Source organism: Nomascus leucogenys, chromosome 10, assembly GCF_006542625.1.
Source record: "Nomascus leucogenys isolate Asia chromosome 10, Asia_NLE_v1, whole genome shotgun sequence".
Lineage (NCBI taxonomy): Eukaryota > Metazoa > Chordata > Mammalia > Primates > Hylobatidae > Nomascus > Nomascus leucogenys.
In genome coordinates, this window is record NC_044390.1 from 57,764,800 (window position 1) to 57,780,626 (window position 15,827).

The following is a 15,827-nucleotide window of genomic DNA, read 5'->3' on the forward strand; positions in this document are numbered from 1 at the left end:
GGAAGTATTCATAGAAGCATCCCACTTACCTACTTTGGTCTGAAAATAAATTAGCTTGTCTCTCTTCCGCTTACTAAAAACACCAGGGGTTTTTGCAAGTTAAAATGCAAAAATAAAATGAGGAGAATGGTGCTGGTAGTTTAGCCAGTGGGAAGCCCTTTGGGGAAAGCCAGCCTTTTATTTATTACTTATTTATTTATTGATTCTTTCTAGATAGATTTGTGGGAAACCAGGGCTGTGTTGTCCGGGGGTCTGTAGTCCGGAAGGCATCAGATGGGCTACTAAGTGAGTCTTCGTCCACCTGCAGATGGCAGGAGGCAGGGCCCAGATGTCCATGACTTGGAGAGGCAGGGGTTGATGGGAGGTCTGAGGCTGTGGGATCTCTCCTGTGGCCTCAGTATCCTCATCTGGATAATGGGGACATTCTGGCCAGGCGCGGCGGCTCTATATATCCAGCACTTTGGGAGGCCTATAATCCCAGTACTTTGGGAGGCCCATAATCCCAGCACTTTGGGAGGCCGAGGCGGGTGGATCACTTTAGGCCAGGAGTTCAAGCAGCCTGGGCAACATGGCGAAGCCCTGTCTCTACTGAAAATAGAAAAACTAGCTGGGTGTGGTGGTGCACGCTAGTAATCCCAGCTATTCGGGAGGCTGAGGCACAAGGATCACTTGAATTCACGAGGCAGAGATTGCAGTGAGCCAAGATCCCGCCACTGCACTCCAGCCTGGGCAACAGAGTGAGGCTCTGTCTCAGTTAAAAAAAAAAAAGAAAAAGAAAAGGAAAGAAAGAAAAAGAAAATTGGGGTATTTGTTTATCATTTGACTGTAAGTTACCCAGCATTGACTGTGTGAGAAGCCCTGTACTAGGCAGTGAAAACTCGGCTATGAATAAGAAAGTTAAAAACAAGCTGGGCATTGTGATTTACACCTGTAATCCCAACATTTTAGGAGGCCAAGGAGGAAGAATCACTTGAGCCCAGGAGTTTGAGACCAGCCTGGGCAACATAGTGAGATGCCAGTCTCTACCAAAAATTTTAAAATTAGCCAGGCATGGTGGCGTGAGTCTGTAGCCTCAGCTACCCCGGAGGCTGAGATGGAAGGATCACTGGAGCCCGGAAGTTCAAGGCTGCAGTAAGCTATGATCCTGCCACTGCACTCCAGCCTGGGCAACAGAGTGAGACCCTGTCTGAAAAAAAAAAAAAGAGGCCAAGTGCGGTGGCTCACACCTATAATCTCAGCACTTTGGGAGGCTGAGATGGGTGGATCACTTAAGGTCAGGAATTCGAGACCAGCCTGGCCAAAATGGTGAAACCCCGTCTCTACTGAAATACAAAAAATTAGCCAGTCGTAGTGGTGGGCACCTGTAATCCCAGCTACTCGGGAGGCTGAGGCAAGAGAATCGCTTGAACCTGAGAGCCAGAGGTTGCAATGAGCCGAGATCATGCCACTGTACGACAGAGTGAGACTCTATCTCAGAAAAAAGAAAGAAAGAAGGAAAAGAAATAAGATGATGGGGAGCTGTGGAAACCTGTCAGTGGGCATGTGAAGGTCTTGACCTCTGACCAAGAATTGAACAGGCCCCTCTCAATTCCAGGCGCTGCAGGGATCTGGGACACGACTTCTCCGTGACCAGACTGTACCCTTTCCTTTTCTTTTTTGTTTTTTTGGTGACAGGGTCTCACTCTGTCACCTAGACTGGAGTGCAGTGGGACGATCACAGCTCACTGCAGCCTCAACCTCCCAGGCTCAAGCAATCCTCCCACTTCAGCCTCCCAAGTAGCTAGAACTACAGGCACACAGCACCACGCCTGTCAATTTATACATTTTTTGTAGAAATGGGGTCTCACTGTGTTGCCCAAGCTGGTCTTGAACTCCTGGCCTTAAGCAATCCTCCTGCCTCAGCTTCTCAAAGTGCTAGGATTACAGGTGTGAGCCACTGCGCCCAGCCCAAACTGTACTCTTGAAAGATGGAATCTTAGCTAGAATCCTGAACTGTTGCCTTTTATCCTAACTCAGTTGTTGGTATTTTTTCATTCACTTGCCTTCCTCAGAGAGAACCAGGGCTCCGGGGTCCCTGTGTCGGGCCCCAACCTGTCAACCACCCGGCCAATCCAGCAGGACCTGGGCCGCCAAGACCCACCCCTGGCAGAGGACATTGACAACATGAAGAACAACAAGCTGGCCACCGCGGAGTCGGCCGGTCCCCACGACAGCCTCGGCCACGCCGGCCTGCCCCAGAGCCCAGCCAAGATGGGAAACAGCACCGACCCCGGCCCCACGCCAGCCATCCCTGCCATGGCCACCAACCCCCAGAACGCCGCCAGCCGCCGGACGCCCAACAACCCGGGGAACCCGTCCAATCCCGGCCCCCCCAAGACCCCCGAGAACAGCCTTATCGTCACCAACCCCAGCGGCACCCAGACCAATTCAGCTAAGACTGCCAGGAAACCCGACCACACCACAGTGGACATCCCGCCAGCCTGCCCGCCCCCCCTCAACCACACCGTTGTGCAAGGTGAGACCCTCTGCCCTCACATCACTGGGCAGGGGACCTGGCGCCCGTGGAGCCAGAGGCTCTGCTGAGTGACCCTGGACTGTGACCCCATCTCTCTGGCCTCAGTTTCCTCCCCTGGAAAATGGGCATAGGCGTAGTTTCCTACCCCACAGGGCTGCGGAGCGTTCAGTGAGATAATTTGTGCGCAGTGCCTGGCACGGGGATATGTCCAGTCAGGTTTGCAATATCTCCTATGTCCTTCCTTCCCAAGGGCAGCCAGGAAGCCACCCCATTTGAGGAGTAATAGGGTCCTCTGATGGAAGCTTGAGGGGGTCAGATGATTGATTCTCTCGGCCCAGCACTGTCCAAAAGAAATGTAACACAGGCCACATGCAAATGTCAGTTTAAGCTCTCTAGTTTAAACTCGCCACATTAAAAAAGGGGCCAGATGTACTGGCTCATGCCTGTAATCCCAGCACTTCGGGAGGCCGAGGTAGAGTGAGCCAAGATGGCACCTCTGCACTGCAGCCTGGGTGACAAAGCAAGACTCCGCCTCAAAAAAAAAAAAAAAAAATGGTGAACTGCTGAGTGGATTATGTCCTAAGTTCCTCTAGTGTCAGTTCTGTGTGAGAGATTTTCATGAGTTTGCTGGATAAAGGCTTTCCATGGTCCTGAGACCTAAGATCCTAAGGTCTTGTCACTGTGCCCATTTTATAGATGTAGGGACTGAGGCTCAGAGAGGCTCAGCCTGCCCGTGGGCACATAAGCAGGCTGGGCTGCAGAATGGAAGCTCCAGAGGCTGATGGCTCCTCCCCCTGAGTGAAGAGAGGTGTGCAAAGGGGGGCACGCCGTGCAGTTTATGGGAGGTCCCAGTATTTCTATCTATTCAATGGGTCTCTTGGCATTCTCCCTACCTGCCTGCGAGTGAGGGTGTGAAGGTCCAACAAGGATAGGGGCAGGTCTGTGTTAATATCCCGTGAGGGCCCCACCGCACTCAAGGCTATAGAGTGGTTGAGAGCAGGCTCTCGGGGGCCAGGCCGCCTGGGTTCCAAACGCCAGCTCTGCCACTTCCTGCTGTGTGACCTTAGACAAGTCACTTTACTTCTCTGTGCCTCAATTTCCTCATCTGTAAACAGGGGATCAGAATATATCAACCTCAGGGCCATACAAGGGTTCAGTGATGTCATAGGATGCCTGGTATATACAGCAGGCCCTTTATAAATGTCAGCCACTTCTTGCCTGCCCTGGGAGTACACAGGAGTTCCCAGAGACTGGTGGGAAATTGTGGAGGGAGCCCTGTGTTGGTTCTTGTCCCAACAGTGAACAAAAACGCCAACCCAGACCCACTGCCAAAAAAAGAGGAAGAGAAGAAGGAGGAGGAGGAAGACGACCGTGGGGAAGACGGCCCTAAGCCAATGCCTCCCTATAGCTCCATGTTCATCCTGTCCACGACCAACCCGTGAGTATGGCCCCCAGCAAGGGCAAGGGGGCCTGGGGCTCCCACCAGGGTGGCGGAAGTCAGGCCAGATAGAGGGCAGTGAGTGAGTGTTGACCACCATGAGTCCAGGGATACCCTTGAACAAGTTGAAAACGGATGCTCCTTCCGTAAGTCAAGTAAGATGATTTATCACAATATACTTTGTTGGAAGAGACCCCTGTCCTGCCATCCACTAGAAAATCATTGTCATAAATAAACAAATCTTCGCTGTCTGTGATGTAAGAGGCACCCCCTTAGAAATGGCTGCCTTGTGCAGTACACAGCCTGAACAACTGCACATGGCAGCCCTAGGACCTGAACTCTGTTCCTAACCTAGACTCTGTAAGGGTTTAGATTCTGGGCGGACAGCTTCTGAGTTCCATGGCCTTCTGTCTTGGGCATCTTTGAAACGGTTAGGTTATTTAGGGGAGAAATTTATCCCGTGAATGTGGTAGTGGCTCGGAGGTTGTTTTAGAATTGAGTGTCTCCCAAGGATATTTCTTGAAAGCCTGACCCCTCAAAATGCTTCTTGACAATGAAGGATCATGTCAGATAAGATGGGGGAGAAGCTGCTTTCTATAATCTGCCTCTTGGCAACTCAGCCTGGGTAGTAATAAAGAAAGGTACTTTTAAAATACTTTTCTATTTAGTTGACTTATCGATTTTACTAAGGAAACACTTATGTGGTATTTACTCAGTGCCAGGCACTGTTCTGAGTGCCTTAAATTTGTTTTTTTAATTTCTCTGAGGTTGTTACTATGCTTAGCTCCATTAGACAGATGAAAAAACTGAGGTCCAGAGACGTGAATTCACCTGCCCAAGGTCACACAGCAAGCCAGTGGGAGAGCTGGAGTTTGAGCCCAGACACTGGCTCTAGCCTCCTTGTTCTTAACCACTCAGCTCTGCTGCCCTTCACACAACCTTATGAACTATTTATTATTGGCTTCACTTATTAAGAGGTTAACTGGCACATCCCATTGGCACATTCAAGGCTCTGATAAGGCCTGCAATTCATAATTTCAATAACTAACTTTTTGGAGCCCCCATCATGAGCCAGGCATAAATTAACTCTTGGGTCTCACGATTTTGTGAAGTAAGCACTAGTATTATGGCTATTTTACAGATGAGGGCACCAAGGCACAGAGGGGACAAGTAACTTGCCCAAGGTCACACAGCTAATTTTTAAAAAGGAAAGAAAGAAATCTACTTAACCCATAGATTCACAATATTGTTTGACCCTGGGACATTTAATATCGAAAAGCCTTTTTATCTCCTACAGAATTAAGGACCGTATTTCTTCAGCCTAGCTTGGGGATCAAGATACTTCAAGAGGGTCGTTTGGGAGTGATAGGAACTTTGCTAAACAGGGCATGTGAATGTCTTCTCTCACCGAGGTCCCCTCTGCCTTCTTGGGGTTCCAGGACCCAGAGAGGGCCCCCACCTGGAGGAGCTTAATAGTTTGTCGTGTATGAGGCCTTGGGGGTTGGAGATCTCAGGTAGTGGTAGGTAACATGAGATTATGGAAGAAAAGGGTTTGTGAGCATGTGGTCTGAGTGGACCTCTGCATGCCCACCTGTCTCCCACAGCCTTCGCCGCCTGTGCCATTACATCCTGAACCTGCGCTACTTTGAGATGTGCATCCTCATGGTCATTGCCATGAGCAGCATCGCCCTGGCCGCCGAGGACCCTGTGCAGCCCAACGCACCTCGGAACAACGTGAGTCCCACAGAGCACGCCCCTTCCTAGCCTGGCTGTTCTGCCTCAGGCCACTTTCTCCTGCATCCAAAATGCTCATAGGTAGGGTGAGATGTTGGGGTCACCCCTAGGCATAGCCCTTATGGCTGCTGGTTGAGAGGGGAAGCTCTGTTTCCTTGCGGATGCTCTTGGGAGCAAGACATTCCTCGAGGCAGTTTCTCTGTGAGCCTGGTGGGGAGGAGGTGGCCCAGAGTGACTAGGGCTGAAAATTGCTGGATTCTCTAATGGAGGCGTGAGACTAGCAGGATATGGATGTTGCACATTCTCTATATGGAATAGGGGGGTTACTGGGGCAGGGGCGGTGCTCAGAGGTGGTCCCCTCCGCAGTAGACGTTTCCCTTTGGACACGAAGCTTTGAAAGAAACAACTATTTGGCTCAGAAACACAGCCTAAGCTTTTGGTTTTTATGAAAGCAAGCCCCTTTGCAGATGGTGGGTCTCTTGACAACCCCTGTTAATTGAGCACTTGCTGTGTCCCAGGAAGAAACTCAGCATGCAGTATCTCATTTAATCCTCACAATGCGCCCCCACAACCCCCCGCCCAGGCATCCCCATTTGACAGATGGGAAAACTGAGGCTCAGGGGAATGAGAGAGTGGTAAGTGGCCTGTCCAGGGTCACACAGCAGAATTCCAACTCTGCATCCCCCTAAGCTCCCACTGCTTGCCCCAACTGTCTGCATTTACTAATCACCTACTGTATGCCACATATGGGTGTGCATAGCCCCTTTGAGTCCTGACAAGCAGGAATGAGTGCATGCTTGTGGTTGAGATGGGGAAACCGAGGCACCAACAGGCAAGGGCGTGCCTCAGCCATGGGCTGCGGGCAGAGGCTTGACCCCAGGGCCTGGTAGAGGGTGGAATGGTGGCTCCTGTTTCCCTCCCCAGCTCCCTCCCCCATCCCTTATCTCCCAGCCCAGAGCCAAAAAAGTGTGTTTTCTGCTGGTCCGAGGCTCTGCTACCCTGGCTAAGTAGGTTAGGACCCAGGCAAAGCTGGCGAGCCCCATCCCTCAAGCCCGCCCACAGCTTACCATGCACTTTCCCTTCCTTCCCAGGCCTGGCAGGCCCCCCTGGGGACCCGATGGGGGAGATGGAAGGAAATAATTAGAACGCAGCTCCCGGAGGAAGCTAGAGCCAGTGCCCAGCCTCCTCAGAGTCCGCTTAGTTGCTTCCCGCAGCCTGGTTTTCCCCAGAGGCCTCCAGCAGCCAGGCGTAGGGAGTGGGTGTCCCAGGAGGGGTCCACAAACCCCCTACTGACTCGAGGAGGCTGGAGAAGGCGTTGCCTTTGGCAGGGAGGGCACAGGCATGGATGATCCAGGGGGCACGGCAGCTCCCAGGGCTGAAGGGAATCTAGGCAGCGCTCAGACCAGGCCCCAGGGAGTGTTTGCAAAGAGCATTCAGCTCCCCGGCCCCCTCCCTCGTCCATCTCGCAGCCGAAACTTCTCTACAAGAACACTGTGGCCCCATAACGTTCACACCACGCAACCACCATCCAGGGCAAGAAATAGAACAAAAACGCCCCACGCGGCATGTGCCTCCTCAGTCCCCCACCCCCACCGCCTTCTTTCCCTCTAGAGCTGCTGGGGACACTGTCTGGAGACATTTTTGGTTGTCACGACAGGAGGGGGGAGGTGCTCCTGGCATCTGGTGGGTGGAGGCCAGGGATGCTGCTCAGCACCCGCCGATGCACAGGATGGGCCCCACTCTAGAGAATGATCCAGCCCCAAATGTCCACAGAGCCCAGCTTGAGAAACCCTGCCTTACAGGTAACCACGACCCCAGCTTCTGGAATGAGCGTTTTCGGCTTCTCTCTTTTTCCCACCTGCACAGGCTTTTTTTTTTTTTTTTTTTTTTTTTAAGAGACAGTGTCTCTCTCTGTCGCCCAGGTTGGAGTGCAGTAACGTGATCATGGCTCACTGCAGCCTCAATGTCCCGGGCTCAAGCAATCCTCCCACCTCAGCCCCCCAGGTAGCTAGGACCACAGGCATGCACCACCACACCCAGCTAATTTTTAAATTCTTGTAGAAATGGGGCCTCGCTATGTTGCCAGGCTGGTCTCGAACTCTTGACGTCAAGCAGTCCTCCCTCCTCAGATTCCCAGAGCTCTGGAATTACAGGCATGAGCCACCGCACTGGCCAGTTCTTAAAAACTAGAATTTATGTTTGCTCTTCTGTAACATTCAATAAATGAGACACTTCTATGCATCCCTTTGTCACCCAACATTGTATTTGCACTAAATGAGTACATCTTGGTGTTGCAGGATTGATGGGCATTCTTTTTTTTTTTTTTTTTTTTTTTTGAGATGGAGTCTTGCTCTGTCACCCAGGCCGGAGTGCAGTGGTGCAATCTTGGCTCACCGCAACCTCCATCTCCCGGGTTTAAGCGATTCTCCCGCCTCAGCCTCCGGAGTAGCTGGGACTACAGGCAGGTGCCACCACGCCTGGCTAATTTTTGTATTTTTAGTAGAGACGGGGTTTCACCATGTTGGCCAGGCTGGTCTCAAACTCCTGACCTCAAGTGATCCACCCGCCTTGGCCTCCCAAAGTGCTGGGATTACAGGTGTGAGCCACCACGCCCGGCCAATGGGAGTTCTTTATGATGCTGTTTTCAGATTTACTGTGTGGAATGGGATGTATTATCCATCCCCTGTTGACAGATGTTTGGGTTGTTTCTAAGTGTGAATACTGTCCCCGTGCCACACCCCTCAACATGTTTCCTGAGTCACCTGGACAAGAATTTCTCCAGGAGGCCGGATGCAGTAGCTCACGCCTATAATCCCAGCATTTTGAGAGGCCAAGGTGGGAGCATTGCCTGAGGCCAGGAGTTTGAGACCAGCTTGGGCAACATAATGAGACCCCCCACCTCTACCAAAAAAAAATAATTTTTTTTTTAATTAACCGAGCATGGTGGTGCGCACCTGTGGTCCAAGCCACTTGGGAGGCTGAGGTGGGAGGATCACTTGGGTCTGGAAGGTCGAGGCTGTAGTGATCCATGTTCATACCACTGCACCCCAACCTGGGTGACAGAGCGAGACCCTGTCTCAATAAATAAGAATTCCTCCAGGGTATAAACCAAAAGCGAAGTTTCTAGAGCATATAATTTGCAAGTGGTTGGCCTCAGTAAATGCAGCTTGAATGTTTATTGAACAATAAACACAGTGACCCTTTGGGAGGCCAAGGCGGGTGGATCACCTGAGGTCAGGAGTTTGAGACCAGCCTGGCCAACATGGTGAAACCCCGTCTCTACCAAAAATACAAAAATTAGCTGGGCGTGGTGACACACAACTGTAATCCCAGCTACTCGGGAGGCTGAGACACAAGAATCGCTTGAACCCAGGAGGTAGAGGTTGCAGTGAGCCAAGATGGCGTCACTGCACTCCAGCCTTGGCGACAGAGCGAGACCCTGTCTCAAAAATATATATAAATAAATAAAAATAAACACAGTGGGCCGGGCACCGTGGCTCACACCTGTAATCCCAGCACTTTGGGAGGCCAAGGTGGGTAGATCACGTGAGGTCAGGAGTTCGAGACCAGACTGGCCAATATGGTAAAACCTGGTCTCTACTAAAAATACAAAAATTAGCCAGGCGTGGTAGCATGCGCCTGTAATCCCAGATACTTGGGAGGCTGAGGCAGAAGAATTGCTTGAACCCGGGAGGCAGAGGTTCCAGTAAGCCAAGATTGTGCCACTGCACTCGAGCCTGGGTGACAGAGCGAGACACCATCTCAAAAAAAAATTAAAAAATAAATGAACGCAGTGGCCCTTGCACCAGTAGCTCGTGGGAACTCCTGTTCTTCCACATCCTTGTCAACACTTGGTACTGTCGACTGTTTCATTTGGCCGATCTGCTGGGTGTGGAGTGAGATCTTACTGGGGTTGTGCTTGGCATTTCCCTGTAATGAAGGAGATCAAGCACTTTCTTGGATTAGACTGAACCACAGGAAATAACATTTGCAAATAGATGAAAAAGATCTAAATATTAGGAATACTTGAACCTAATTTATTGGTCTTTTGATTTCCTGTTGCACACCTAATTAAGAGCTCTAGAATTAAATTCACCTGACCCCCATGGCCTGCCCTTTCCCAACTCCCTCTCTTCCTTCTTTCCTTCCATTCATTCCTTTAATAAATATTTAATAAGCAACTACTATGTGCCAGGTACTGAGCTAGCCAGGGAGGATTACAGGGTATGAGATAGTCCCTGCACTCCCAGAGCCCACAAACCACCAGGCCTTTGACCAGGCTGTACCCACTGCCTCGTGCACCTGAAATACTCTCCCACCACCATCCCCTCTGCCCACCCAGGTCTTTCAAGCCAATCCCCTTGCACCAGCCCCTCCCTCCAGGAAGTCACCTCACCCTGACCCCGGGCACTCTGGTCTCTGATTCCTCTTCAAGCACCACATATAACAGGAATATAAGTTATAACCACACAGATCACAGAGCCCAGCTCCTCCAGGACCCAGTACAGCCACAACTGTTTATGCATTCATTCAACAAACATTTCTTGAGCACCTACTGTATTCCTGACCCTATATTATAAGCTGGAGACGCCATGGTGACAGACGGACATCCCTGTCCTTGTGGGGCTGACATTTGGGTGGCAGAGATGGACAATGAGATTATCAGTAACTACAACAAATGTTCAGGGAGTGATAAGTGGCCGAGGGCGTGGCGGGCAGAGGGAAAGAGAGACTTCGTAAAGAGGATCTCAAGCACCAGGAGATGGAATTTAAACAGCCGGTCAGGGCAGTCCTCACTGGGAAAGTGTTATTTGAGCTAAGTCATAAAGGAGGAGAAAGAGGGAATCAAATGGGATGTGGGGAAAAGCATTCCAGAGAGACAGAACAGCCCGTGCAAAGGCCCTGAGGTGGGAGCATCTTGGGGGACAAGAGCAAGTGAGCAAGCGAGAGAATGAGAGGAAGTGAGGGCAAGGAGCTGAATGGTCAGATCGTGCAGGGGCTTGAGGGCCTCGGGGAGGACTTTGACTTTTATCCCTGAATGAGGTGGGAGCCACGGAGGGTTGTAAGGAGAGGAAGGATGTGCCTGACTTCTTGGGTGTTCACAGCGCCCTCTGGTGGCCATGTTCAGTAATGCTCGGCCCTTGCAGCTTCTGGGTGGATCTGATTTTTTTTTTTTTTTTTAGACAGTCTCTGTCTCCCAGGCTGGAATGCAGTGGCATGATCTCGGCTCACTGCAACCTCCGCCTCCCACGTTCAAGTGATTGTCACGCCTTGGCCTCCCAAGTAGCTGGAATTACAGGCACACGCCACCATGCCCAACTAATTTTTTATATTTTTAGTATTTTTATATTTTTAGTATTTATATTTTTAGTAGACACGGGGTTCTGCCATTTAGTTAGGCTGGTCTCGAACTCCTGATCTCAAGTGATCTGCCTGCCTCAGCCTCCCAAAGTGCTGGGATTACAGGCTGGAGCCACCATGCCCAGCCAGTGTCCACCCCCGTACCTAGTACCAGCCAGACACTGTGCCAGCACACCTTCCTCTTCAGGCCTGGGTGACACCAGAGGTGTGCTATGGTGTGTCCTGGAGAGGGGCTGGGCCAGAGGACGTTGCTCGTTCAGGCAGAAACACTGGGCCTGGGGAGAGGGACAGGAAGAATCAACCTACCCTGGCAGGGGCCTGGCCTTGAAACAGGAAGAGATGCTGTGGCAGGAGGTTGGCCCCAGTGTTTAAAAAACCACGTAGCAACTATTTCTCGCCCAGGATGCCCAGGAAAGCAAGGGTACTGGGGGATTAGATCCATCACCAGGAGGGATACAGTCAGCCCTGAACTTCTCTGGGGCCGCTTCTAATCCACTATAGGGCTTGGGGCAAATTTTAAAAGGCACCCTTCCCGTGGGTTAGCGAACCGGCCTAGTACAGTGATTTTTTTGGTTAGGATTTGCTGCCATCTGCTGGACAATTTCATTCACAACATACACATCTGCAGTATGAAAAGAGATGGGAGGGGCCCTTGTGCAGTGCACGCCCTGCCCAACTGTATATAGCAGCTGTTTCCTCTTCTGGGTAGAAGCTCTGCGAGGCGATCGTTAGTTTTACCAGGGCTCTGCTGGAAAAGGCCAGTGATCCACTGCTCTCTTGCTTTTATCCCCTACAGGTGCTGCGATATTTTGACTACGTTTTTACAGGCGTCTTTACCTTTGAGATGGTGATCAAGGTGCGTGCAGATTATAAGTGAGAACACACGGTAATTTTTTTTTAAAGCAAGTGCAGGGCTGGGCACAGTGGATCGTGCCTGTAATCCCAGCACTTTGGGAGGCCGAGGTGGGCAGATTACTTGAGATCAGGAGTTTCAGGCCAGCCTGGCCAACATGGTGAAACCCCATCTCTACTAAAAATACAAAAATTAGCCAGGCATTGTGGCTCACGCCTGTAGTCCCAGCTACTCAGGAGGCTGAGGCAGGAGAATCACTTGAACCCTAGGCTGCAATGAGCCAATGTGGAGGCTGCAGTGAGCCGAGATCATGCCACTGCATTCCAGCCTGGGTGACACAGCGAGACTCTGTCAAAAAAAAAAAAAAAAAAAAGAGCAGGGGTTCCAGGAGATCCTGAGCCTGCAAGAATGTCCCCCTCGAGAGGATGAGTCTCCCAGAGGATTAGAAATGCCTGGTGTGTCTGAAGAGCAGCAGGGAAGCTGATGTGGCTGGGTGGAGTGAGAGAAGAGTGGGGAAACGAAGGACAGAGAGATGAGTGGGGAGGTGAGGGGGCACCTTGTGCAGGGGATCACAGAGAGGGCTCTTCGGCTCTTACTTTGAGTGAGGTGAGGGCCAGAGAGGGTTCTGAACAGAGGAGGGACTTGACCCAGGTGTTCACAGGTGCCCTCTGGCATCTGTGGGAAGCCAGAGGACCTGTGAGCAGGTGATCACACTGGTCCCCATGGGCGATGATGGGGACAGGATCAGGCTGGTGACCAAAGAAGAGGTGAGAAGTGGACAGATTCTTGGAAGGTTCTGGAAATAGAGCCAGTGAGTTTTGCTGATAGAGCCACCAATGAGGGATTTGGGACAAAGAGGCATCAAAGAGGATCCCAAAGTTTGGATCTAAGAGCCGGCAAGCCAAAGCTGGCTTCCATCAGGCAAAGGGGGGCCGCCTCATGGGGCAGGGGCTCCCCACTCCTCCCCGGAGTCGTCTGGCCACTGCCCGTCCCTGCAAGATGAGGTGGCCTCGTTAGCTTCCCTGCCTGTCCCCAAGAGGCTAGAGAGTGGGTGGCAGCACCCCAGGGTGGGGATCAGGTGGGGGTTCTGAGCACCGTCTCTTCTCCCCCACAGATGATTGACCTGGGGCTCGTCCTGCATCAGGGTGCCTACTTCCGTGACCTCTGGAATATTCTTGACTTCATAGTGGTCAGTGGGGCCCTGGTAGCCTTTGCCTTCACGTAAGTCTCCTCGCGAGGCCTCCTCTTGCCTCTTTTCCCCCAACCCCCAGCCTGGGGCCACCCATCGGATTACAGGACCTGTTCTCAGGGTCTGGGGATGGGGTGTGTGGGCTCTGGGGACGTGGGAGATATCAGCATGCCACCAGGAAGAGCTTCGATTGGCTTTTTGCATGATGTCCATGGAGGAAGAAGGAGAAGGGACCCCCCTCCTGCCAACCTTCTACCTCCTCACACAGCAACGGGCCTCAACCACATCACTGACCCTTTGCTGTGCGGCTTCCCGTAGACTAGTCTCGCCAGAACATCTCATCCCCCTACTGCTCCACAAGCGCCGCCCAAACCGTTGTCTCTTTGGAAAGTCCCTAAAGAGACAATCAGGAAATGAATGTGCATGAGAATTCTGACCCCCTCCCTATGCCTGAAGGCCCCGTAGTTGTAGACCTGGTGACTTCCTTTGTGTGTCTTTCACTTCTCCTGGCAGTCCTAGGATTCTCTGCCCTCTGAAAGGCCATATGTCATCATGCAGCTCCAAGATGGCACCCCAGTTGTAGGCAGCCATCTCAGGGTGGCACCCAAGCACTTAGTAGTCATCCCAAGATGGCATCCAAGTTCTGGGTGGCCATTCCAAGATGGCCCCTGAGTTCTGAGCTATCATTCCAAGATGGCCTCTGAATTTGGGGTGGTCATTCTTAGATGGTCCCTGAGTTCCAAGGTGACCTTCAAGTTCTGGGTAGCCATTCCAGGATGGCCCCCAAGCTCTGGGTGGCTATTCCAAGATGGCCCCAAGTTCTAGGCAACCATTGCAAAATGGCCCCTGAGTTCCAGGGTGGCCCCCAAGTTCTGGGCAACCATTCCAAGGTGGCATCCAAGTTCTGAGTGACTGTTCCAAGATGGCCTCTGAGTTCTGGGCTACCATGCTAAGATGGCCTCTGGATTCTTGGTGGCCATTCTTACATGGTCCCTGAGTTCCAAGGTGGCCTTCAAGTTCTGGGTAGCCATTCCAAGATGGTCCCCAAGTCTTAGATGGCTATTCCAAGATGACCCCCAAGTTCTGGGCAGCCATCTCAAGGTGGCACCCTAGTTCTGGGTAACCATTCCAAAATGGCACCCAATTTCTAGGGCAACCATTTCAAAATGGCCCCCAAGTTCTGGGTGACTATTTCAAGATGGTACCCAACAGGTGAGTGGCCATTAGCCCTTAGGGCCCTGATAGCAGACTTAGCAGTACATTCCTGAAGTTGTAGACATTTGGAGCAGGATGAAAAATATCTAATCAGTCTTTAATCTAGAAACAAATCTTGGGGACCCTGGCTGTGCCCGTCATGGTGAATCATTCCCTGAAAGGTTTTGAAAGGATCTTGACCCACTCACTCCCATAGTGAGAAAATCAGGGGCCTCCTCCTGTGCCTCCGCCTCCAGTCTCCCTCCTCAGCCGATCTGGAGGGGCCCTTGAATGGTCTCCCTCACCAAACAATGAAGACTTGGTTTGTCAGGAGGGCCAAAATGGTGGCCCATTTCCAGTTGAAGGGCTATAAAGTAGGCCACACTTAGATTCTTCTCTGGGAACACAATGAGGTCAAGTCGTGTTAGAACAAAAAATCTCCAGAGTTTCTGGATGCCTCAGAGCTGGAGATGTGTCATGAAGGTTGGGAGGCTGATTATACTTCTTTCTCTTTCTCTTTCACTCCTTCCTCTTCTTTCTTTCTTCTTTTTGTTCGCTTACTCTTCTTTTCTTTTTCTCTCTCCTCCTCTCCCTCCCCACCTCCTTCCCTCTCCTCAAAGCTTTTCAGTGTCTATTTGACTGCTAGAGCAATGCACAGTGGCTTACACCTGCAATCCCAGCACTTTGGGAGGCTGAGACAGGCAGATTGCTTGAGCCCAGGAGACCAAGACCAGCCTGGGTGACATAGGGAGACCCCATCTCTAAAAAAAAAACAATTAGCCAGGCATGGTAGTATGCCTGTAGTAGCAGCGACACGGGAGGCTGAGGTGGGAGAATTGCTTGAGCCCAGGAGGTTCACGGCTGCAGTGAGCCGAAATCACACCACTGCACCCCAGTCTGGGGAACACAGGAAGAACTTGTCTCAAAAAAATAAAAAGTTTAACAAATTAAAAATCAATGAATTTGCTATTTAGAATATTATGCTTTATATGGTTACTGAATAATTTTAATAGTGATGAGTACAAAAAAAACAGGTTTAGCAAGCTGTTCTGTAGGTTAAAAAGTAAATAAATAAATAAATAAAACAAAATACAATGCACATCAAATGAGGGGACAAAGATTGTGCAAATAAAACAAGGAGTCCATGTCTTTAAAATATGAAAAGCAGTTACAAATCAATAAGAAACACTACTCCTCAATAGATAAATGGGCAAAGGACATAAACAGAAATCTGATAGAATGCTGGCAACTAGTAAAAATGGAGGGAAATCAACCCGTGGAATTCAGAGAAATGTAAAATAAAAACCAGATACAATTTGTTCCCTATCACTGTTCCTGCCACCACCCCCCCTCCACAAAAAATGATTTTTTTAGCTAATAAACACCATATATAAGAATGTATTATAATAGGCTGGGCACAGTGGCTCACGCCTGTAACCCTAGCATTTTGGGAGGCCAAGGGAGGGGGATCATCTGAGGTCAGGAGTTCGAGACCAGCCTGGCCAACATGACGAAACCCTGTCTCTACTAAAAATACAAAAAT

The 15,827-nt window shown here is 50.9% G+C and overlaps 1 protein-coding gene across 19 annotated transcripts in view; it reads left to right on the plus strand.

The window, feature by feature from the left end:
• CACNA1A (calcium voltage-gated channel subunit alpha1 A) overlaps positions 1-15,827 on the plus strand; it is a 299,183-nt gene that overhangs the window by 213,739 nt on the left and 69,617 nt on the right. For all 19 annotated transcript variants that reach the window (XM_030820656.1, XM_030820658.1, XM_030820652.1 and 16 more), the window contains 5 exons: positions 2,052-2,515; positions 3,815-3,953; positions 5,558-5,687; positions 11,845-11,904; positions 13,016-13,122. In XM_030820656.1, coding sequence (XP_030676516.1) covers positions 2,052-2,515; positions 3,815-3,953; positions 5,558-5,687; positions 11,845-11,904; positions 13,016-13,122 — 900 coding nt within the window. The remainder of the gene's footprint in view (positions 1-2,051; positions 2,516-3,814; positions 3,954-5,557; positions 5,688-11,844; positions 11,905-13,015; positions 13,123-15,827) is intronic.